The following is a 21,705-nucleotide window of genomic DNA, read 5'->3' on the forward strand; positions in this document are numbered from 1 at the left end:
TCCCATGTAAGCTAAAAATAGGAAATTGATGTACGAAATGCTGAGATCCTAATACAATTGAACCCTTTCTTTCTTAGATACTATTGAAATTACATTCAGGAGGACAAGATACCTGATCGAGAATATGAAGTCATCATTGATAAGCCTTAGGGCAGCAATATGCCATGTTATGGTTAACCATTAATATTTTGATTTATTAACAGCTAAGGCTGCAAAAATACAGAGTCTAGCAAAGAAAAGTAAATACTAATCCAGTTTGCTAATTATTCTATCAAATTTTAGCCAAATCCATTAGTTTGACAGATTTTTCAAACTTCTAGCCCGTACAAGACTAACACATTTAAAATTCAATCCATTTTTCATCTTTAACAATGCATTTCTTTTAAGGCAATAAATAGAATACTATATGTTGGACGTTTTGAAGTTATAGAGAAACTCATCTTACATAATTTAAATTCACATTTTAGATTGCAAGTTTCATTCATATGCATTCTGATAAAATATAATATTATGCAGGGATTGAAGCACAATGCATGAGAGTTAGAGAAAAACTAAAACAAGAAAGACCATTAAGCAATTCCAAGTATTATTTGAAATAATAGATCGCAAGTATTCATTTTCAGGAGAAAGAAAAAAGGGGGGGTAGGTGCAAAGACATACAAGTTTTAGTTACTAACATATAGGTAGAGGTAGAGTGCGTGTGTGTGTGCGTGTGAGAGAGAGAGAAACCTCAGGGACGAATTTGCGGACAGGAGCATGGTAGAGATCCGCAGGGTCACAAGAATGCCACTTGCGGAATCGATCATCGAACTCAAGCTCCATGAGGTGACCGGTGACGGAAGTGACAAGCATGTGGCAATTCTGACCGTTAATTACATAATTGAACTCAAAAATCTTGTTGTACCGGGACTGCCCCTCTCTAACTCTCAGCCCATGCTGCTGGTTCCTTGAGAGTATGGTCGCCACCGATTTCGCCACCGACGGTTTCTCTGCTACATTCAACACGTTTATCATAGCCGGCGATGGTATTGGGAGTTTGGAGGCTTTCTCTTTTGCGTTTTCCTTTTTATTTTTCCTTTTTCTATTTTCTTTTTCTATTCCCGGCTGTTTCCAAATGGGGAAATCTACGGGTGAATTTGTGATTTTTGAAAGGGGTTCTTTCCCACCAAATTTTCTTAGCCCAATTACCTAAAAATCACCAAACTTTACATTTTTAAGAATTATAACATAGAAAACTCTATTTTTTGATTTTTTGATTTTTTACTAAAATACTCTCCAACCACCATAAAGGCTGATTTTTGCTCACTATATAATTTTTTAAATTTTCTTTTAAAAAAAATGAGTCAGCATATTTAATAAACCTAAATGTATTGACTTCCTCTTTAGGCACAATAACAGTTAGAACTCAATTCTTCATTGAAGCTTTAACCTGACCCATCTATGCATTCTCCGGCAGCCTAAATCTCCTCAAGAACCTACCATGGATGCGCTCCACACGATGACAGGTATCATTCTTGTTTTCCCTCACCACATTCCTCTCTCCACTGATTTGAAGCATTTTGTCATTTTCATTTTTTCCTTCTTAAGTTCCAGAAGGTCAGCTTTAAATAGATGAGATTCTAGATTCTCCTTCTCGGCTATGCAAGCATTAACAAAAGCTAGATTTTCACGAGAGACGAGTGAAAATGAAGAATGAGATGAAAAATATTTAAATCGAGATCAAATCTCGTAATAAGAGAAGGGGTCGTTCTAGGTAGCTGCACCAAAGGAGACATATGTGTATATATACACACACACATACATGTGTACATCTATGTATATATATATAAATAATAATAATAATGATAATACTAGCACATGTACCTAAAAATCCATTTCTGTTCCTCTCCCTCATTTCTTTTTCTTTTTCCCGCATACATACATTCCCACTTTTTTTCGCTCACACCTTTCTAACGTCAACCAATTGCCCTCATCATTTTCCTCTACCCGAAGCAAGGATCCACTATCTTCCGTGCTTGGCCGACTGCAAACTCCATTTTCCTTCCATTTCTTGTTGGAAAATTGAAGAAAAAGGGGAATAGTAGGCTGCCCTTCTTCCCAAAGCTGTTGCAAGTGTGGTGGTTGTCTAAGCTGCTGCCAAGAGTTTCTCGAGCACCAAATAGCCCATTTTAGGCCCCCATTACAACTGCCATCACTGGAAATGGGAGTAAAAGCTTCGCTGAAGTAGTAACTTGTTTGATATTTTCTTAAAAAATGGTGAAGAGTTGGGCAAAAATAACTGCATATTTGGAATCCTCGCGTTGAAAGCTTCGAGTAGGTGGTCTTGAATCGCGATTCCGGGAATATTGAATTTTTAGCTACCGCGGGTGGCGGTGCCTCGATTTACGTGTCAAAGGAGAGAATCTTTCCCGCTTTATTTCAAGAAATTTAGTGGTATTGATTCATTAAAATTCCTCCCGGATTAATTGTGGTATTAAAATTAGAATATTTAATCGGATTGCATCGAGATTGTTTGCACGCCGGTAGAAATACGAGACAGATAGTAAAAATAGTAAATTTAAAAAAACAAATTTAGGATTTATCCTGGTCGAGCATTGCATTTTGGGCTGAATATAGTAAGCTTTTCGGAGTAAAAGTCCATGGTCGAGCATTGTTCTCCGGGTGCCGACTTATTTGGAAATCTAAGTGACCATACTAGATTTAAGGATCCTGGTCGAGCTTCGCTCTCTGTGCGCCAGTCTTATTGGAGTAAGAAAGCCGAAAGGCTAACACTGATATTGATAGTTAAGTGACCGGACTGCAGTTAAGGATTCTGGTCGAGCTCCGCTCTCTGGGCGCCAGTTCTGTTGGAATGAGATAATCGGGATGTTAGTGTTGGGATTAGGATTCTACTGAGGTACTCCGTCCCGTGGTATGAAATAAAAATTTATTTTATTTTATTTTATTTTGCAGAAGCATAGCATGACATGTGTTTTTATTTTAAATTAAGTATATATTTTATTGAAGTGTTTATATTTATTTTGGGATATATGATTTTAACTCACTCTCGAGACTAACAGTCTCAATTTCACTGTTTTTCAGGTGATTGTTAGTCTTTCCGCAGTTCTTATCTAGCAGCCCGACTCCATCATCGGGTTGATGTAATTGATTTTGATATGTTTGACTTGTAAAATTTTAGATTTTTCGCAGTAGAAATTTTAAACTTATTAGTTGTAATTTTATGTAAATTCAAGTCTTGCCTAATTATGTTGGCAAACCGAATTAAATATGTAGAATTTGATGGTTAAGGTTAATTGTGAATCTGTGCTTTGGATGGAGTCCTAATTTTAATTTGATTAAGTTAATGAATTGTCAGGCTTACTACGGGATTTGGTAGCCTTAAGCCTATCTATTCCCTAGTGCCGGTCACGGGCCCACAGATGGGGTCGTGACAGGATAAGTATATAACATTGAAGTTTTCAAATATATACTATATGTATGCTTTTACAATTTATTTATTTATTTATTTATTTATTTATTTATTTATTTTCTTATATTTAATTGTGATTTAGAATTATTACTTTATTTTTCTATTAGATAAATTAGAAATAGATAATGGTAATTTTATTCTTTTCTATATGTTGCAAATTTGAGAATTTTATTAGTTGGACAAATGAGTGTACACTTGTTTTTGTAGCCTATATGATCATTTTTTGAACGTCGGGTGATAGTAAAATATACTATCTTTAGGACAGAGCTTAGTGTACATAGTGCCTTTGGGGCGTATAGTAGGTGATGCCTTTTAGGGGCTGTTTGCATGTGTATGACTAGTTATTTCTATTTTGAGATTTATTTTCAATTCTAATTTAGAATAAGATAAAGAAATAAGTTCTTTTTGAATCTTCAAGTGACTCCATAGGACGAATTCGCCTATCTCTTTGTTCGCAGACAAAGCTGATTTGGAATTGTCTTTCATTTTAGGAGTTTAGCTAGGTACCCTCAATTACCTTGAAAATACTGAAGTAAATTAATGAAAACTAGGAAATTCATTTTTTACATGTCACTCTCGTTCCACCTCCTCCTCCAGCAGCCCATTTCCTCTAATAGCATTAGTTCCTTCGGTTTTTGCAATTGCTTCGGCAGCCTGTATTCCCCCAATAGCATTGCACATTGATGCAAGTTTTGGTATGACTTTAGCCCAGGCTATCTCAACAGTTATAGCCGTCAAAGAGCAACAGAAGCCATGAGATGTAGTCAGGCATTGCAGGTAGATAGGGGCAAAGAATTTTGATGATTCTTTTAATTCAAACAAGGTAGTGAATTGGTTAAAGAAACTAGATAAAGCTTTTACTTCCATGGATATGTCAGATGCAGAGAAGATCAGTACAGCTTGGGTCTCCTTATAGGGAGTAGCAAACAGTTGGATGAATCGATTGCACCATCTGCATGGTGCCGAGATGACTTGGCAGACGTTTGTGATTGAGTTCGAGAAGGAGTATATTTCTCAAAACTATAAGAAAGGGAAGCAGGATGCCTTCTTTAGATTAACTCAGGGTAGCGTGTCAGTTGGGAAGTATGTTGACCAATTTGAGGACTTTTACTAATTTATAATGGATCTTAATCATTATGAGGACCTGAAGTATGATTGGTTCATGTATCCATTAGGTCCAGACTAGCTATCTTTGAAGGGACTTCTTTTAGAGGTTTGGTTGATAAGTCCGTAGAGATCGAGAGCTTACATAAGGAAGAGCGAAAGATTATTCAAAGGAGCAGGAAGCAAGATTAAAACTCCTTTCAAAGTTCAAATAAAAGATCCACCAAGACAGGTGGTGGTAATTTTTAGTCTAGATCTGGGTTCAGTGGTAGTGGCAGAGATGTCCAGAGAGGATCAGGTTAGCAAGGTGTTCATTTGCAGGCTAGTTTGGGTTCTATACAGCAGTCAATGGGTAGTACAACATGTACTCAGTGACATCAGTTTGGATCCTATCAAAAGGTTTAACTTTTCCCCTTGTGTTTTGTGGTAGGCATCATGAAGGGGATTGTAAGGCTATGTTGGTGGATGTTTTGAATGTGGGCAAATAAGACATTTTAGTAGGGATTGTCCTAAATTAGCTCAGACTAGTGGCTCTAGGCAGGGATTTGTTGCACTTATGAGTCAAATGGGTGGTAGGACCTAGTCTCAGGGTAAGCTCGCCCTGGGAGGTATTAGTGTAGAGAGATTTTTTGGTGCCACATCATCTGGTCCGCCGAGGCAGAGTTCATAGACTGTCAAATATAAGCTCAGGCCATAGTATTTGTTATGACTCAACAGGAGGCTTTAGCTTCTCTAAAAGTTGTGACTGGTATGTTATCTATTTTTGGCAGAGATGCACATATTTTAATTGATCCCGGCTCTATGCATTCGTTCATATCTCATTTATTTGCCATCTATGCGGATCGACAGAGGGGTTCTTTAGATGAGGCTTTGGTATTAGTATATTGGCCGGTAGCCTGATTATTTGTGAGCAAGTGCTTAAGGATTGTGTAATTAGGTTGGGAGATCACAAGTTGTTAGTGGACCTAGTTCCTTTTTCCTTTATAAGATTTTGATGTTGTATTTGGGATGAATTGGTTAGCTTGTTATCATGCTTCAGTGGACTGTTATGCAAAAACCAATGATTTTTGTTTTTCTTTGAGAGGTTAAGCTCGTTTTTCGAGGCGAGCGTCATTTTTTCCTTCTTGTGTGATCTCAGCCATTTATGCTAAGAGACTGCTCAAGAAGGGATGTCAAGCTTATTTGGCTTATGTGGTTAATACCGAGTTGGAAAGGCCAAGATTAGAGGATATTAATATAGTGTATGAGTTTCCTGAGGTGTTCCTGATTTGCCTTTGGACAGAGAGATAGAGTTTTCTATTAATATGCATCTAGGTACCGCACCTATTTCTCAGGCACCCTATCAAATGGTTTTAGCTGAGTTGAGGGAATTGAAAGTTTAGTTGTAGGAGTTGCTTGATAAGGGTTTTATAAGGCAAAGTGTGTACCTATGGGGAGCTCTGGTGTTGTTTGTGAAGAAGAAGGATGGTTCTACGAGATTGTATATGGATTATAGGCAGCTTAATCAGGTGACAATGCTGGATAAAGTATCCTTTACCGCAAATTGAGGATTTTGTTTTATCAATTTTAGGGTGCTGAAATATTCTCTAAAATAGATTTGTGGTCAGGGTATCATTAGCTGAAGATTAAGGAGGCAGATGTACCCAAGACAACTTTTAGGACTCGGTATGGACATTATGAATTCCTTATGATGTCGTTCAGGTTGACAAATGCCTCGACGGATTTTATAGATTTGATGAATAGGATATCCCGACCTTATTTAGACAAATTTATAATTATTTTTATTGATGATATCCTGGTGTATTGATGCGTGTCGTGAGCACCAAGAATAAATTATTGATTTCACCAAAATTAAAGTAGAGGTAAGTCTAGGTTGAATCCTAGAGACTGATTCTTTAATAATATTATTAGAGTAATTATAGTTTGAAAATTAAACTAGAAAGAAATTTCGTTGAATATGATTGAAAAGCAAATTGAAATAAAAACTGAAAGTAAAATAATAAACAACTTCAATCAAAGAGAAATTGATTCGATTGATTTTTGACATTGATCATTAACACCTAGAGTTTCTAATCCATTATTAACTACTTAGACAGAAATTAATCTCAACTGAGAATAAATCCTAATGTTCCCTACACAAGCTAATTCAATCCAATATCTAAATTAATATTTATTCCTAGTTTACTTGGAATTAAGCAATCTTCATATAATTAGGAATAGCATGAAAATCTAAGAGATGATTAAATTGATTAATAACCTATCAAGCGATAATTAATTAAATTATTTCTAGTTTCTTTTAGATTATGTAATCTACTTGCCTCTAAGTTAAAGTTCACAACAATTATGGATTATGAATTCAACAAACCATTGAATCACTAAATATCTCTAACTAATTGGCCACTTAATTATACATCTAAGCAATCATAAACAATTATAATAGAGAAACAAAAAGATATTTAAAATAAGAATAGAGTTTAGATTAAGAACTGTGTCTCATAATAATCAAATTAATACGAAGATGTCCTCTTGAATTGAAATAAAGAAATTAGCCACATATAGTGACTAGAAAATAACCAAAAGATGAAAGAAAATAGTTTAACTACTATTCTAAATATAAAAGTTGCTGCCAAGATATCAAACCCTAAGTTATAATGATATATTTATAGAGCAATACAAGGAAAACCTAAAAGATAACTCATTAATATGTCTCTTTCTGTTCTTTACTTTACAGGCTATTTTAGGACCTTATAGAAATCAAATTTAGGCTTATATTATTAATCAACATTGTAGCTCTTAAAAAGTAGGTTATTTTAGGCTTTTGAATCACCTCAATTTGACATTTATGACTCAAGATAAAGCCCAAATACTTATACTGACCCAAATAGAAACGGACTGTACAACATCTTTTATCCAAATTCTCTCATCCTTAGCAATTTGATATAGATTTGAGTCTTCATAAGAATTATAGCTTCTAAAGTCCTCTACAAAGTTGATGAAGAGCATGTTTCAATTCTGGACCTTTAATATCACTAAAAACCTTACTAAAACTAATGCGATCAAATCTGCATAATGCTGAAAGTCACCATTTTTTTCCAATTAAGCACAAACTCCTTTAAATCATTCCTACATACATAAAAAAGCCTAATAAATTATTTTAAACTTAAAATCAATATCAAAAGCTAAATATAAAGAGAATCAACATATTGACTATTATATTTTTATCAAATTCCCCCACACTTAGCTTTTACACGTCCTCGAGTAAAATTAAAATAACAAAGCAAAATGAACAATTAAAAATCATACAAAAGCTACATTATAAAATATCACAAATTGCATAGACCATTACCATTAATATTCTTTAAGGTATTATACCCGCTAAACTTATATTTACAATAATTTCAAATAAAATAGATCAAAGCTACCCAAATCTCTTTATAACAATTCATAATATTCTCAGTCCATTCTTTGAAAAATCTTACAACTAATACAACCAAGACATGCATAATCTATTTATAAACTAATCTTCTTTACTATTACAAACCAGATAGCAAACTATGATTTTGCTTCTTCTTTTTCTTTTTTATTATTATTTTTTAAAGAGTGAGCACATTTGCTGCTTTTTCTCACTTTGAACAATGTTTCTTGTCACGTATATTTATGGATTTTTTCTTTCCACAACTTGCTTTATATATCAGCCCATTTTATTTTTCTCCTATTTACTTAAACTTGAATTTAGAATTAGCTTAAGAGAATTGCATCTAAACAAATCACATAATCTTAAATCATGCTTCATCACTCAATTCTCCAAAAGAAACTTCTCAAGAAATATTATTTCAATCAATTACCAAGATTCAAGAAAATTTAACTCATTTTATGAGAGATTGCTGCTAACACAAGCCAATGGTATTTATTAAAAATTAAGTCCATTTAAAACCCATGCAGCAAGTGATCTTTTAATTAATAGCTAAAGTATAACTCATGATTGTATGGTACACATACATATTTTTTATTCAATAAAAAAACTCATAGAAGATATAAAACAAAAGCATATAAATTAACCAATAAAATTCTTGGTTGGCGAGCAGCACTAGGTGTAAAGAAAGAGCAACAATGTAAGGGTTGTCCTCCTCGTCGACGGGTAATTGGTTGGTGATATTAATGTCGGCACTGTGAAACGGCAAGGGAGAGTTGTTATGTCCGTCGAAGAGAGAGGGAGATAGCGAGGTGGCATTAATGAGGTGAGAAGAGAGAGAAACCAGTATTGATTAGAGAAAAGGAAAATTTTGAATACTAGGGGAAAAAAAATTTTATGGTGTGTTAGTAATTCTAAATAGATTTTTATTAACAAAATTAAGAAAGAAACTAGATTTTGGAAAAAGGAAGATCAAAAGATGGGGGATTTTAGAGTCCCATTGGAAGGTGAAGAGCTAGAAATTAAATTTGTTTAGGACTCCTGGAATTGTTTTGCTTTATTTTTCTAATACCACGTGCCATATGGGTGATATTAGACTTTGGGCCAAAATTTTTTAACAATTTTAAAGGTTGAATTAGATATGAAATTTAAGAAAAGAAAGTTGATATATATAGCCTCGACCCATGGGGAGGCATATATATGAAGGGATAATTATTAGACCTATAAATAATTTTTGGACCCAAAAGAAATAAAATGGAAGCCTAATTTGTTACGAAATTTTATATTGTCAAGTAAGTTTAATACAATTTAATGTATTTATGCATAAAATAAAATATTTTGTTGTCATATATGTTAAGTATGAGAATTCTACCAAAATGAATAAGTTAAATAGTATAAAAATTGTAAAAAGTTAAATCCTTAAAAGTTAAAATTCCTAAACCAAAGAGTTAAATCAAATTAAAATGAATTATTTTTAAATAGGTACAATTATTCTTAATTTTATAATATAAATTTTATTAAATAAACCGAATTGACCGATTGCTCGCACTAATGAATACCACCCACAGTTTGCTGTTTGAGAAATATGTTGATGCTTTGAGCACAACTATATCTCGAATCCATTCTATAAAGTGCAGGAAATGACAAAGCAATTCAGGTCCAATAGAATTGATTAAGGTTCAAAGGAATCATAAGATTTTGGATTAACCAAAAAGACAAAAGAAATAGAAAAGTAAAGTTAGAAGAGGAGAGGTAAAGGAAAGCGGGGCAAAAAAACATAAGCTGATAAAAAAAAAGTTATATTCAGCTGAATTTTAGTCATTTAATTATTTTAATATTTTAATTTTAATTAATTTTAATAAATTATATTTTTTATAATAGTTAAATATATTTTGATATGTGTGTTTATTTAATATATTTTTATATAATAAGTGTTAGGTATTTTAAGTTTATTAAAGAATTAAATTTTTAAGTGTCTATTAAATTAAATTAAAAATTAAAATATTTAAAAAATTTATAAAAATAGAATTTCATTATTATTATATTAAATTAAAAATTAAAGGATTGATACGTTTAAATATTTGCTGAAAAAAGAGAGTTAATCCTCTGAGCTTGGAGCGGTACCACCATCTACAAAAACATAGTAGTTAAGTTATATGGTAAATATACTGAGTTATGAAATTTAGCTTTTAATTGATTTGATACTTTTAGTTATAAAATATGGCAGAAAGAAATGAGCAAAAGATAACCTCTCTATAATTGTAATTTATATATGAATAATTTCTATATAGTAATTAAAAAATTACAGTCACAATATGAACCAATTATAAATAGAAATAAATTCTTTATTATAATAAATTATAAATTCTTAAATCCGTTTTAAAAAAATATCCCTCTATATAGTAATATATATATATATATATAACTTTAAAAATATATATATATTATGTTATATTTGTTTTATTGTAATATTATTTTATCTCATCAATCTTGTTTATATAACATGACAAGATATTTACATATCTTATCTCCAGTACATCTCAGTTCACCAACAATATTAAGTATGAAATCTAAAGAAAAATTTTAGTACTCGAACTTCTATTAAATTATAATCTCCTAATAGTTATAAATTTTAATTGATGCTAATTATATGACTATAAAGAAATTTTAATAATATATATATATATATATATAAACAACTTTTTAATTTATAAATTATGAGAAAGAGATTGCACTACTTGTGTGGTCATGAATACCCTATGAATCTAGCTCAGTACCACTTGGTTCAAGTTGCTTATGAAATCCCTTGATTCTATCCCCACGCTCGTACTGCTAAGGTGGGAGAGGTTCTATGTTCGTTGCATAAGGAACCCACTTAAGAGTCCCCACGTCCTCCTCATTCCTTTATTCCCACTAACAATTGACTCTGCCTGTTTCACAAAAATCTATCTCAATTTTTCTTTTTTATCAACTCCTTAGGAATCTAGTCCTGAATCTTACCAATATCTTTCTTGCAAAAGCAAACAATGCAGGGCATTTTCTTCCATTTGACAACACCACATGACACAATCACTCAAATCTGACCTAAATCTTTTTTAACTCTTTGTGCCATTTTCAACTTAATTAACAGTTCATATAAAAAAAATTTATATTTATATATTCGGAATCAAATAAAAATTTATGATTATAAGAAAGTTATAACTTAATGATGGTAAGTACTATAATTTTTCATTTGATTTAATACTTAATCTTGTTAGTTAAATTATAGCAACCAAAGATGATATAGGTTAATATTTTATCATATTACATAAATAAGATTGATGAGACAAAACAATAATACAGTAAAATAAAATATAAAATAACATATAATTTTTTAAAATATATATACAAAATATTACTATATAAAGTAATATTTTTTACACAAAATTTAAAAATTGATAATTGATAATTTAGATTTTATTCATATTTATAACTGGTCCAAATTAAAACCCAAAGTTTTATAATTATATAATCATTATATAGAAATTTTACTGTACATGGAAATTATCATCAAGAAAGTTACATTATTTTTGCCACATAAAATTAAAAATAAGTAACAAATCTTTTTTTATTATTATCTTCACAAGCTAAGCCACATCAAGTTTCTAACAGGAAGATATATTAGATGCAAAATACAAATTAAAATATAAAAGTTTGAATATATATAACTTGAATTTGAAAAGAAAAGTCCTAATCTAAAAATGACTTTTGGACAAAGTTAAAACAATATTGAAAGAAGAAAGAAAAGAAAAGGACTAATTCTAAACGTTACATTTTTTTCTTATTTTTATTTGATTCTTTTTTAAAAATTTCTAATTTTAGAAACAAATTAAGAAATTGACTTAAAATCTAGAAAACCGATTTTTCCTTAAATTAAAAATACAACAATAATAAAAATTGATGAGCCAACAAAACACACACAGACTCATTAAACTCTCTTTTAAAAATTGCAATACTCAAACTACGGAATAGTTACATTCTCTCAAACAAATTATTAAAAATTAATAATCGAACGATTAAATTTTTAAAATTAACAATTGAGTGTATCAATCAATAAGAAAATAATAAAATAATATTTTTAGCAGATAACTTTTAGATTTTCCTTAAATTGCTCCAGATATAGATAAAAGAGCAAAAATTATTAATCACACCAAAAACTAAGTTGGATTTATTAGTTATATAGTCTTAATGTAAATTCCTTTCTTATATAACTCTCTTTTTCTAACTTTTGTTAATCCTTAATTTAGTCTTAGTCCCTAATCTCTAATTCATGAGTCCTGATATTTATTACACTATAAAACCCTAATGACTTAGTAAAAACATGTTTGTATATAATAGATAAGTTTAAAATTTTATTATTTTTATAATATATTCTTATCATATGTCTGTTATTTTTTATTTTATTTAAAATAAAAAATCCACGTCAGTATTTATAATGTGTGATATGCTAAAAATACTATTTTATTTTTTTACAAATTACCACACTTAGTTATTAATTTTAAACTACTAAATTGCTATTTTTAATAAATTTAGACACCAAAATATAATTATCCCTTCAAACTATTTCAAATTCTCTTTCTTCCCAAAATCCCAAAACTCATCATTTATATATTCCTTATGAAAGCACCGTCCAGAAGTGGCAATACATTTCAAGAATTCTCCTTCTATTGTTTCACTTCCTTTCGGTTCTTTTTTCTCTCCAACCAATCAAGGACTGGAAAATAAAAGGTTTTGGAATTTAACTTTCTTTTAGCTATCCCGGAATTATTGGGAGGAAGGAAATATTTCTTTATCCGAAGAAGATGAGGAATAACCACAAACATCCTAGAGCTTCATTAATGGCCGAATCCAACCTTAGCTTCCTGTGATATGGATGGTCCCTGTGGGAGGCGGAATCAGACGCAATAGCATTATCAGATTTTTTAACCTAAATCGGAATACATTAACTAACTAATAAGTAAAATTAAAGTACAAAATGGAGTTGTCTTCTTAGTAATCATTAGAACACTTTTTCTAATATTTTGTGATAGACTTGAATTCCTTACTGAAATATTGTTACATATACGGATCAACTCAAACACCAATTTTCTTAATTATGTATTTTCATCTTTAATTTTTTAATTTAATAACTTATTCCTTATTAATACATTATGGTATAGTTATACATATCTAAATGGTAAAAGGTATAAAAATGCCTTTGAATTTATTAGAAAAGTCTAATTAAATTCTCATTCTTTTCTTGGTTCAATTAAATCTATTAACTTTTATAAGAAGTTCAATTAAATTTTTATTCTGTTTTTTGGCTCAATTAAACCATTAGCTTTTATAAAAGGTCCAATTAACTTATAATGCTAATAGCGTCCAAAATATCATTAAGTGTAAGGATCCTATTATTTTGAGAGCGCGAATAATAACCGTTCTGAATATTTTAAAGTCGTGCCTATATTATATGAAGGAAAAAAAGCCACTTCTTCTTTGTTTTTGTATAATTAGTATCTATAACTCCTAATTTTCAAAGAAGAGTAGTGAATTCTTTCCTCACCTGAAATGGCAACAACATTTTTGTCTTCTTCATCACGCTCATTTGTAAATCGAGGGTGAGTGCAAGTTGTTGAGTTAAATTATATATCACCACTTCTAATATATTTTTACAATAAAACTATAAAGATGCACACTTCATGAAGGGAGACCAACCTGAAAAGATGTTCTAGAGTTGTAGGAGCTATGATGTAAGTTAAATAAAAAAAAGAGAATGTAGGCGTGATTTTAAAATATTCAGAGCGGTTATTATTTTTGCTATCAAAATAATAAGATCCTTATACTTAACAGCATTTTAGATGTTATCAGCATTAAGGGTTAATTGGACATTTTATAAAAGTTAATGGATTTAATTGGTAAAAAAAAGAATGAGAATTTAATTAGACCTTTTATAAAAATTCATGGATATAATTGAGCCAAAAAAAATGAAAATTCAATTAGACTTTTCTAATAAATTCAAAGACTTTTTTATACCTTTTCCGTATATAAAAAGAATTGCCACGAGTCATCTACATTTACTTTATTTTAGTTGATTTTTTTTTCTAACTTTTTTAATTATCCTACTAATTTCATGAAATAAGTAGTTAATATTAGGAGTAATAACTATTTTCACCCGATATTTTTCTATATTATCCTATTTACCTTTTAATATTTAAATATTATATTATTTCATCATTTTAAATTGTAATTTTATACTAAAAAAATATTCTATCATAATTTTTATTAAATAATCATTAACTAGATTGGTTTTATACTATTTACCTTAGTATACTATACATATTGCCCTTTATAGTTTGTTTATTAAATTAGAACTCCTTCTCTCTTAATAAAATTAACTACGCATCTTTTATTAAAAACAAAACGGTTAAAGAACTAAATTGGTAAAAGAAAAATTCAACTTAATTATTAATTTTTTTATCAAATATCAAGTTTGTCTAAAATTAATATTTTATCAAATTAATATAAAATGTTAAGGAGTAAGTAGTGTTATGTAGAAAAAGAAAGGAGATATATAGTAATTATCCTTTAGTATTATGCAATGTCTATATGTATTTGTTTTAATTTAAACAAACAAGATAAAAGAGAATTTCACTTTCGTCCAATTACAATTACAATAGAAAAGAAAGAAATATAAAAGATTTTAAAAAAAGAAAAGGCAATACACATGAAATAATCAAAGAACAATGAACAAAGAAGGCGATGGCGAGAGGAAAACACAAAGTCATGCGACGGCTCTTCTATATTGTTGTACTACGATACGACTTTTCTGTATTGATGCGAGATTACACCGGCTGAATTTGGTCTTGCGTTTGAAAAATTATTTTTTCAATTTTAATTTTTATCTTAAATAATTTTTTTTTTTCAGAAATTACTTTTTTAAAGAGAAAGTAAAAAATATTTTTTCTAAAAATAAGTCTAAGAAAAATAGTTTATAAACAAATTAAAATTTTTATAAACCTACTTTTTCTAACATTCAATTACTATAATTTCAAACATACTCCGTCCGATTACTCTATATAAAATAATTTAATTATTTATCTATATTTAATAATTTTTCTCCACATCATCATCAAATAATATAAAAAAATAAAAAAAGATAAAAAAATCAGTAAAATGAATACAGACAAATCAAATAAATATAAAACCTAGAGACAGAAAGCACATATATCTAATCAAGTAATATAGAATATAAATAAGACAGAAAGCTAATAGATAATAAAATAATAACAAAAAGAAACAAACAGAAAATAAGAATGAAAATAGCAATAAGAAAATTAAAAAGAATAATGACAATAAAAAATAAATGAATTAAAATAAAATAATTTCTATTAAATCTTTAGTTTTTTCAGAGTGCAGCGTTAATTCTCGAATTTGAGACGAGCTATTAGGTTCAAGAATTAATTTGTTGCCAATGGATGTTAGAGATTTTGTTTTGCTAAGAAAGTGATGTTAAGGATTCCAACTTTTGATGTATTGGGAGCGAGTCACTGGATTTTTTAGCCGTAAAATTGGTTTTTTTTTAAGCAACAAAAGTTGTTGATTTTTTATTTTTTATTTTTATTTCAAAGAAAGATGAATGAAAAAATGTTTTCTATATCCTTAATATCAAAAAATTGACTTTTGGTATAAAATTTAAAAACTTACTGTTTTCTAAGATGAGTCGGTATGTAAATTCTTTGATGACTTAATTTTTTGTTACCTACTTATGTAGAGTAATTTATAATGTATTTGGTGGAATTCTTGTGGGTTGCAAAAATACTGTTCATGAGTTTTAACACAACCGCATAAGGTTGGCTCCAGTATTTTAGCGGCGTGGTCCTAGACAATCTAGAAAGTCAAAAAAAAAATAATCAGAAATACCCATATCTTAGTCTTTTATTAAATTTATAATATGTTATTTTTATTTTTACTCTATTAAAATATCAAAAATATGATTTTTGAAATTTTTCTCAAATTTATGATTTTTGTAGATTTTAGTTTCTTTTCGGTTGTTTTTGGATAAAACAACATAGAGCAATTAAACAATTAAAAATAACTGAAAATAGTCCAAAACAACTGAAAATAATTAAAAAATAACTGAAAGAAACAACACTATAAATTAAAAGAATTAAAAAATAATATTTTTAGAATAAATTTATACAGTAACAATAATATTTTTGTTGATTTTTAAATATTTTTGAAAAAAATCCAAAAAAATAAAGTTTGGATCCTCCATTCATCTATATAAATATCTTTTCTAATAAAACTAAAATCATATTAACTCATAAATTTCAAATGCAATAATATTAATAATAATAATAATAATAAAATAGAGAAAAACATAACACTGAGATGTAACATATCCAAACTAATAGAATATCCTAAATATGCTAAAGAAAAGCCTAAGCATCTAAATAAATATTAGATAGTTTTCTCTAGCTTCCTTCTAGAATTCCCTCTAGACCTGGCCAGTAGAAAGAGTTTGGTTCCCATCTCTAATGGAGCCTTTTGATCTATCTAAACTTTGTAATTCTCTAGCCACCTCTAATATTGGTATCCCAATGATCAAATTGGATAGGACGACAAGAGTGGCTGGAGAAGAGAAGGTTAAACGTGCTCTAGTTGGCAAGGTTCTCTGTGTCAAATCTGTGAATTTGGATGCATTTCTATCTACTATTCAATCCCCATGGAGTATTGATAATGGTTTTTGAGCGGAGGCATATGGCTCTAGCTGGAAGACCTTTGTTTTCTACTTTAATTTGAGAAAGATTGGCAGTTTTTCCTTAAGGGAGGGCCATGGAACTTCCATAACCATTTACTGGTTGTGATTTGCCCTAAAAGGCTTGGTGATTTCTTCGCCATGCAGTTCTCTCATGCTTCTTTCTGGATTCAACTTCATAAAATTCCTCTTATTTGCATGAAAAAAAAGGTGGGATTAGAGTTAGGAAAGATGCTCAATGTGGTTAAGGAAATTGATATTGAAACGTCATAGGTATGCCTTAGGAAAAATCTCAAACTTCACATTAGGATTGATATAACTAAACCATTGCCTATGGGTCTTCATATTATCCTAGGATTTGAGAAAGTCACCATCCTCCTTACATATGAAAGGCTCCCCGAGCTATGTTTTACTTGTAGTATCCAGAACTTGTATGATCACTCGATTCAAGCAGGCCCCCTTAATAGGACAAATTTTGGTCCAAGCAAAAGGTTGAGGAACGATAATAATATGGATACTAACAACAGGAAAGGGGCATCAACTCAAAAAAGCAATGGCAACATTAAGCACAAGACTTAAGTTCCTCCTACTAACATGGTAGCCCCACTCTGCAAGGCTGCCAATAGTAATTCTAAATCTTTCCATAACTTGAAAGGGAAAGGTGTAGTTGTGCATGGTAAGAATCTAATTAAGGAAGGTAAGAAGCTCCTAGTAAGGGATTTTTTTGGGATCAGCTCCCCACAAGGTAAGTAATGACTCTTTCCCCAACCCGAGGAGCAAGAATGACACCACTAATTCCGATAAACTTTGTTGGTAGAGGAATCCCATGAGATTAAGGGATCTTTAATGAAAACTGAATGCACTTTGAATCATTTGATCCCTGATCCTAGTGGACATTCCTTAAACCATCCTGTGTCGGTGTGTAGAGATGGCAACCAGTGGGTAAACCTATAACACGATCTAAATAGGGAGAGGAATACTCCTATTAGTGATGGAGCGGAGACGAGTTTACACCACTTCGCCCCGTCCTTGCCCCATAACTCGTCTCGAACTATACCCGAAATATATATATATATAATTTTGTAAAGTACAAGTAAATAATATAATTTTGTAAAAATAAATTAAATATTTTTAAAATCTAGACTTTATTCCTTCAATTATACTTAATAATAGTTAAAATATTAAATAAATATATTTTAAAAATTAATAAATATATATTTTTAGCGTAAGGATATATAAAACAAATATAGTGGGTATTACTCCAAACCCAACCCGATCCCGCTTTAAAAATAAAGTTTTTACCCATACTTGCCCTGATCCTTGAAAGGGTGGGGATAAGGAATGCCAAACTTGCCCCAACCCATCCCATTGCCATTCTTATCACTGTGGCCATCTAGTCCTCAGTCTAATAAGGTTCCACAGTCCTCTCACTTGAATGAGACTTGGACTAATTTTAACAAAATCTGATGTTAACATTGCATGTAATAAGAATGAAGTCCAACAATTTGCTAATACTATATTTTCTACTTTTTCCAAGATTAATCATGCTAAGCTTGTGGTTTTTAATACCGCTTCTAATGTTGAAGGTCAATATGCCAAATCTAGAAAGACGGAACGTAGGAAACACAATGGTAGAGACAATCATCACCTCTACAAAATAAATAATGCTAGGAAACCTGACTTGAAACCTGAAGTTGGAATGCATATCAACCTTCTAGATAGTAATGCTTTTGGAAAGAAAAGGAACAATATTCCAACAGGTTTGTTTATATAGAAAAGAAATTGAAAAGCATGGAAGGTGCTTCCCACATGTTTGCTCATAATTTGGATTATGCTTTCTCAAATGGGAAAGTCAGTTCAAATAAAAGTAAAAATGTAACATTAAATATGATATCAACGACTCTCTATGATGAGGAAGGTTTCTAAAAGCAACGAAGATCTTTTGTAGAATGTTCGGAGTCTTTGTAATGACCAAGCATTTCGTGTCTTCCAAAGTCATCCAAACTGACTGCCCAAATATTGTTTTTCTTTGTAAGAATATTCTTGGTAGAACCAAATTGAATCTATTCATTATTTTGCAGGGAAATTTGTGGTTAACCATGTTGGTATAAGTAGTGCCCTTTGTATTTTTTAGTCTTTTAATATTGACATTAAATTATTTTCTTTTTCTAGCTTTCATATTGATGTTTTAGTTTCTTCTCATATGTCTCTTAAGTAGCGTTTTACAGGTTTATATGAGGATCCAATTTCCTCTCAAAGATAGCACTCTTAGACCCTTATTAGGAGGCTTCATGGACAATTTAATCTCCCTTGGCTTATCGGAGGAGACTTCAATCAAATCCTCAAGCCACGTGAGAAAAAAGGAGGATAACAATAACTCATTATCTCCTCAATAATTTTTGACGTGTTCTTGAGACTACAGTCTCCTGGATGTGGGGTCCTTGAGGGCCCCTTTCACATGGTGCAATGGACAAGATTCTGACAGATGTATCTTTGGGAGAGTTGATTGCATGTTATGTACTAAGTAGTGGCTGGAGTGATTTGGAAATTCAAGGATTTTACATTTAAGAGTTTTGGGGGTTTGACCATCGACCTCTCCTCATGGAGATCTTGCAACCTACTAATCGCTTAACACGTAGGAAGAAAAAAAATCTCTCGGTTTCACTATGAAGCTGCCTTAGCGGATAATGAAGCTTGCTACCACATTGTAGTTGAGAATTAGGCAGTTCATCCTCTGAATGTCAACCTTGCATAGGTAAGTAAATCCATCCAAAATTGCTCCACTAACCTACATTATTGGATAATCGCATGCACAGGAACCTATTCCAGCGTATTATATTAAAGAAGAAAAAGTTGGAAGTGGCTAGCAATTCAATTAATGTGAGTAGTTAGAAAATATTAAAATCTATGGAAAAGGACCTTGATACTTTGATATATAAGGAGGAGGTGTATTGGCACCAACAAGCTCGTGCTAACTAGCTTTACAATTATGATAGAAACACCAAATTTTTCTACCACAAAGCCTCGAGTCATAAATCCTAAAATTTAATTACAATAGGTCATGGTGTGATGAGGAGTAGCAGGTACATAGTATTATCCATAACTATTTCAAAGACATCTTCTTGTATGCTATGTCTAGCTCGGATTGCATAAGTTTGGTCCTTCAAGACATTGATCCTAAGGTGTCTGATGCCTATAATAGACTGCTTGATGCTCCTTTGTACAAGGAAGAAATAAAGAAAGTAGTGTTTCATATGCATCCATCATAAGCTCCTAGTAGAGATGACCTACCGTCTCTTTTTTACCAAAAGCATTGGGGAGTTATTTGTGATGGAGCATTGTTGCTTGCCTGAAAGTCCTGAATGATGGTGAAGAGGTAAGTACAAATAACTCTACTCTCATTACTTTGATTCCAAAAATAATAAATGCATATAGGCCTGCTGACTTTAGAACTATTAGTCTTTGTAATGTGATTTGTAAAATCCTTGCAAAAGGTCTATCTAATATACTTAAGAAAGTATTACCTGATGTAATTTCAAAAATCAAATTGCATTATTTACCAATAGCCTCATAATGGATAACGCTACCATTGACTTTGAATGTATACATGTCTTGAGGAAATGGTCAAGAAGAAAATACTGGTTTATCGGTGTAAAGCTGGACATGTCTAAAGCTTATGATCTGGTGGGATGGTATTTTATTAAGAATGTCATAGTGAAATTAAGGGTCTTCTTAGGATGGATTGCCAAAATTATGAATTTTATTTCATTTGTAACCTACTATTTTCTTATCAATAGGGAGGCTAGGGGAAACTTGGTTCCAACCGGGGGTCTAAGGCAAGGAGACCCTCTTTATTCTTTTTTTATTTTTGCTATATGTAGATGGTTTATCATCACTCATAAGAAAGGCCGAACTAAATGGAGTCATTAATAGTCTATCTTGTAGGAAAGGGGGTCCCATGATTTCTCACCTCTTTTTCGCTGATGAGAGTCTGCTTTTTACTGGAGCCTGCAGAGAGGAGTGCGAGGCAGTTAAATAAATTTTGGATATCTATTCAATGCCATTAGGAAAATCAATCAACTTCTCTAAATTCATAGTTTGTTTCTCCAAGCTAACTCCACTCAGTTTGTGCAATGAAATTATATCTACTTTGCAAGTAACCAAATTAGATTTCCATGAGCTATATCTGAGGCTCCTAAGCTTTATTGGGCATAACAAGAGCAACCTTTTCAAGGAGATAAAAGATAAAATTTGGTTCAATCTAAAAAGGGGACAATAAAGTTTTCTCCACTACTGGAAGAGAAGTACTTCTTAAGATTATTACTTAAGCAATTCTGCTTATTCCATGACCCTCTTTAAGTTACCAATGTCTCTTACTAAAAAGATTCATCGCCTTTGTGCACGGTTCTGGTGGGGTGGTAATAAGGACCACAAGAGCATGCATTGGTGCACTTGGAAGGTGTCATGTAGTAATAAGAAAGAGGGAGGCATGGGTTCAAGAATCTAATTCTTTTTAATAAGGCTTTACTAGCTAAACATCGTTAGCCCCTTATTCATTTCCCTAACTCCTTTATGGCTAAAGTCTTGAAAAGCCTCTACTTTCTTAATTCAACTATTCTGCAAGCATTCACTACTTCTAAAGCTTCTCTTGTGTGGAAAGCATCATATAGGGTCGTGAGCTGATTGAGAAAGTATTATATACCTAGGTTGATTGCTTAATCACCGCCTTAAAAAGAATAGAACACTCCACCCGGTTAGAAACAACTTTAAGGAAGAAAAGCTATTGCCATCCTTGAGTTACCACTTATTAATGCAAGAAGGGCCCTAAAACTTTGGTGGCACTTTGATAAACACAATCAATATAGTATGAAAAGTGGCTACTAGTTGGCATGTAAGCTCAATGACAAAACGTCCGGATCGCACAAAAGTTCTTTGTCTACCTTA

At 31.2% G+C, this 21,705-nt stretch overlaps 1 protein-coding gene and 1 long non-coding RNA gene across 10 annotated transcripts in view; one reads left to right on the top strand and one right to left on the bottom strand.

Annotated features, from left to right (window-relative positions):
• LOC8280375 (DNA topoisomerase 3-alpha) overlaps nucleotides 1–1,352 on the bottom strand; it is a 26,673-nt gene extending 25,321 nt beyond the window's left edge. For all 8 annotated transcript variants that reach the window (XM_048377904.1, XM_048377905.1, XM_048377906.1 and 5 more), the window contains exon 1: nucleotides 730–1,352. In XM_048377904.1, the coding sequence (XP_048233861.1) occupies nucleotides 730–1,014 (285 nt within the window). In that variant the 5' untranslated portion in view covers nucleotides 1,015–1,352. The remainder of the gene's footprint in view (nucleotides 1–729) is intronic.
• On the top strand, nucleotides 1,349–3,344 carry LOC125370857. Of its 2 annotated transcripts, none has more exons than XR_007216968.1 (2): nucleotides 1,349–2,911; nucleotides 3,082–3,344. It is a non-coding gene; the product is annotated as an uncharacterized LOC125370857 (long non-coding RNA). The 2 variants fall into 2 exon arrangements; XR_007216967.1 differs by having other exon boundaries at nucleotides 1,359–1,505.
• The last annotated feature ends 18,361 nt before the right edge of the window (nucleotides 3,345–21,705 follow it).

This window comes from Ricinus communis, chromosome 8 (assembly GCF_019578655.1).
Source record: "Ricinus communis isolate WT05 ecotype wild-type chromosome 8, ASM1957865v1, whole genome shotgun sequence".
Lineage (NCBI taxonomy): Eukaryota > Viridiplantae > Streptophyta > Magnoliopsida > Malpighiales > Euphorbiaceae > Ricinus > Ricinus communis.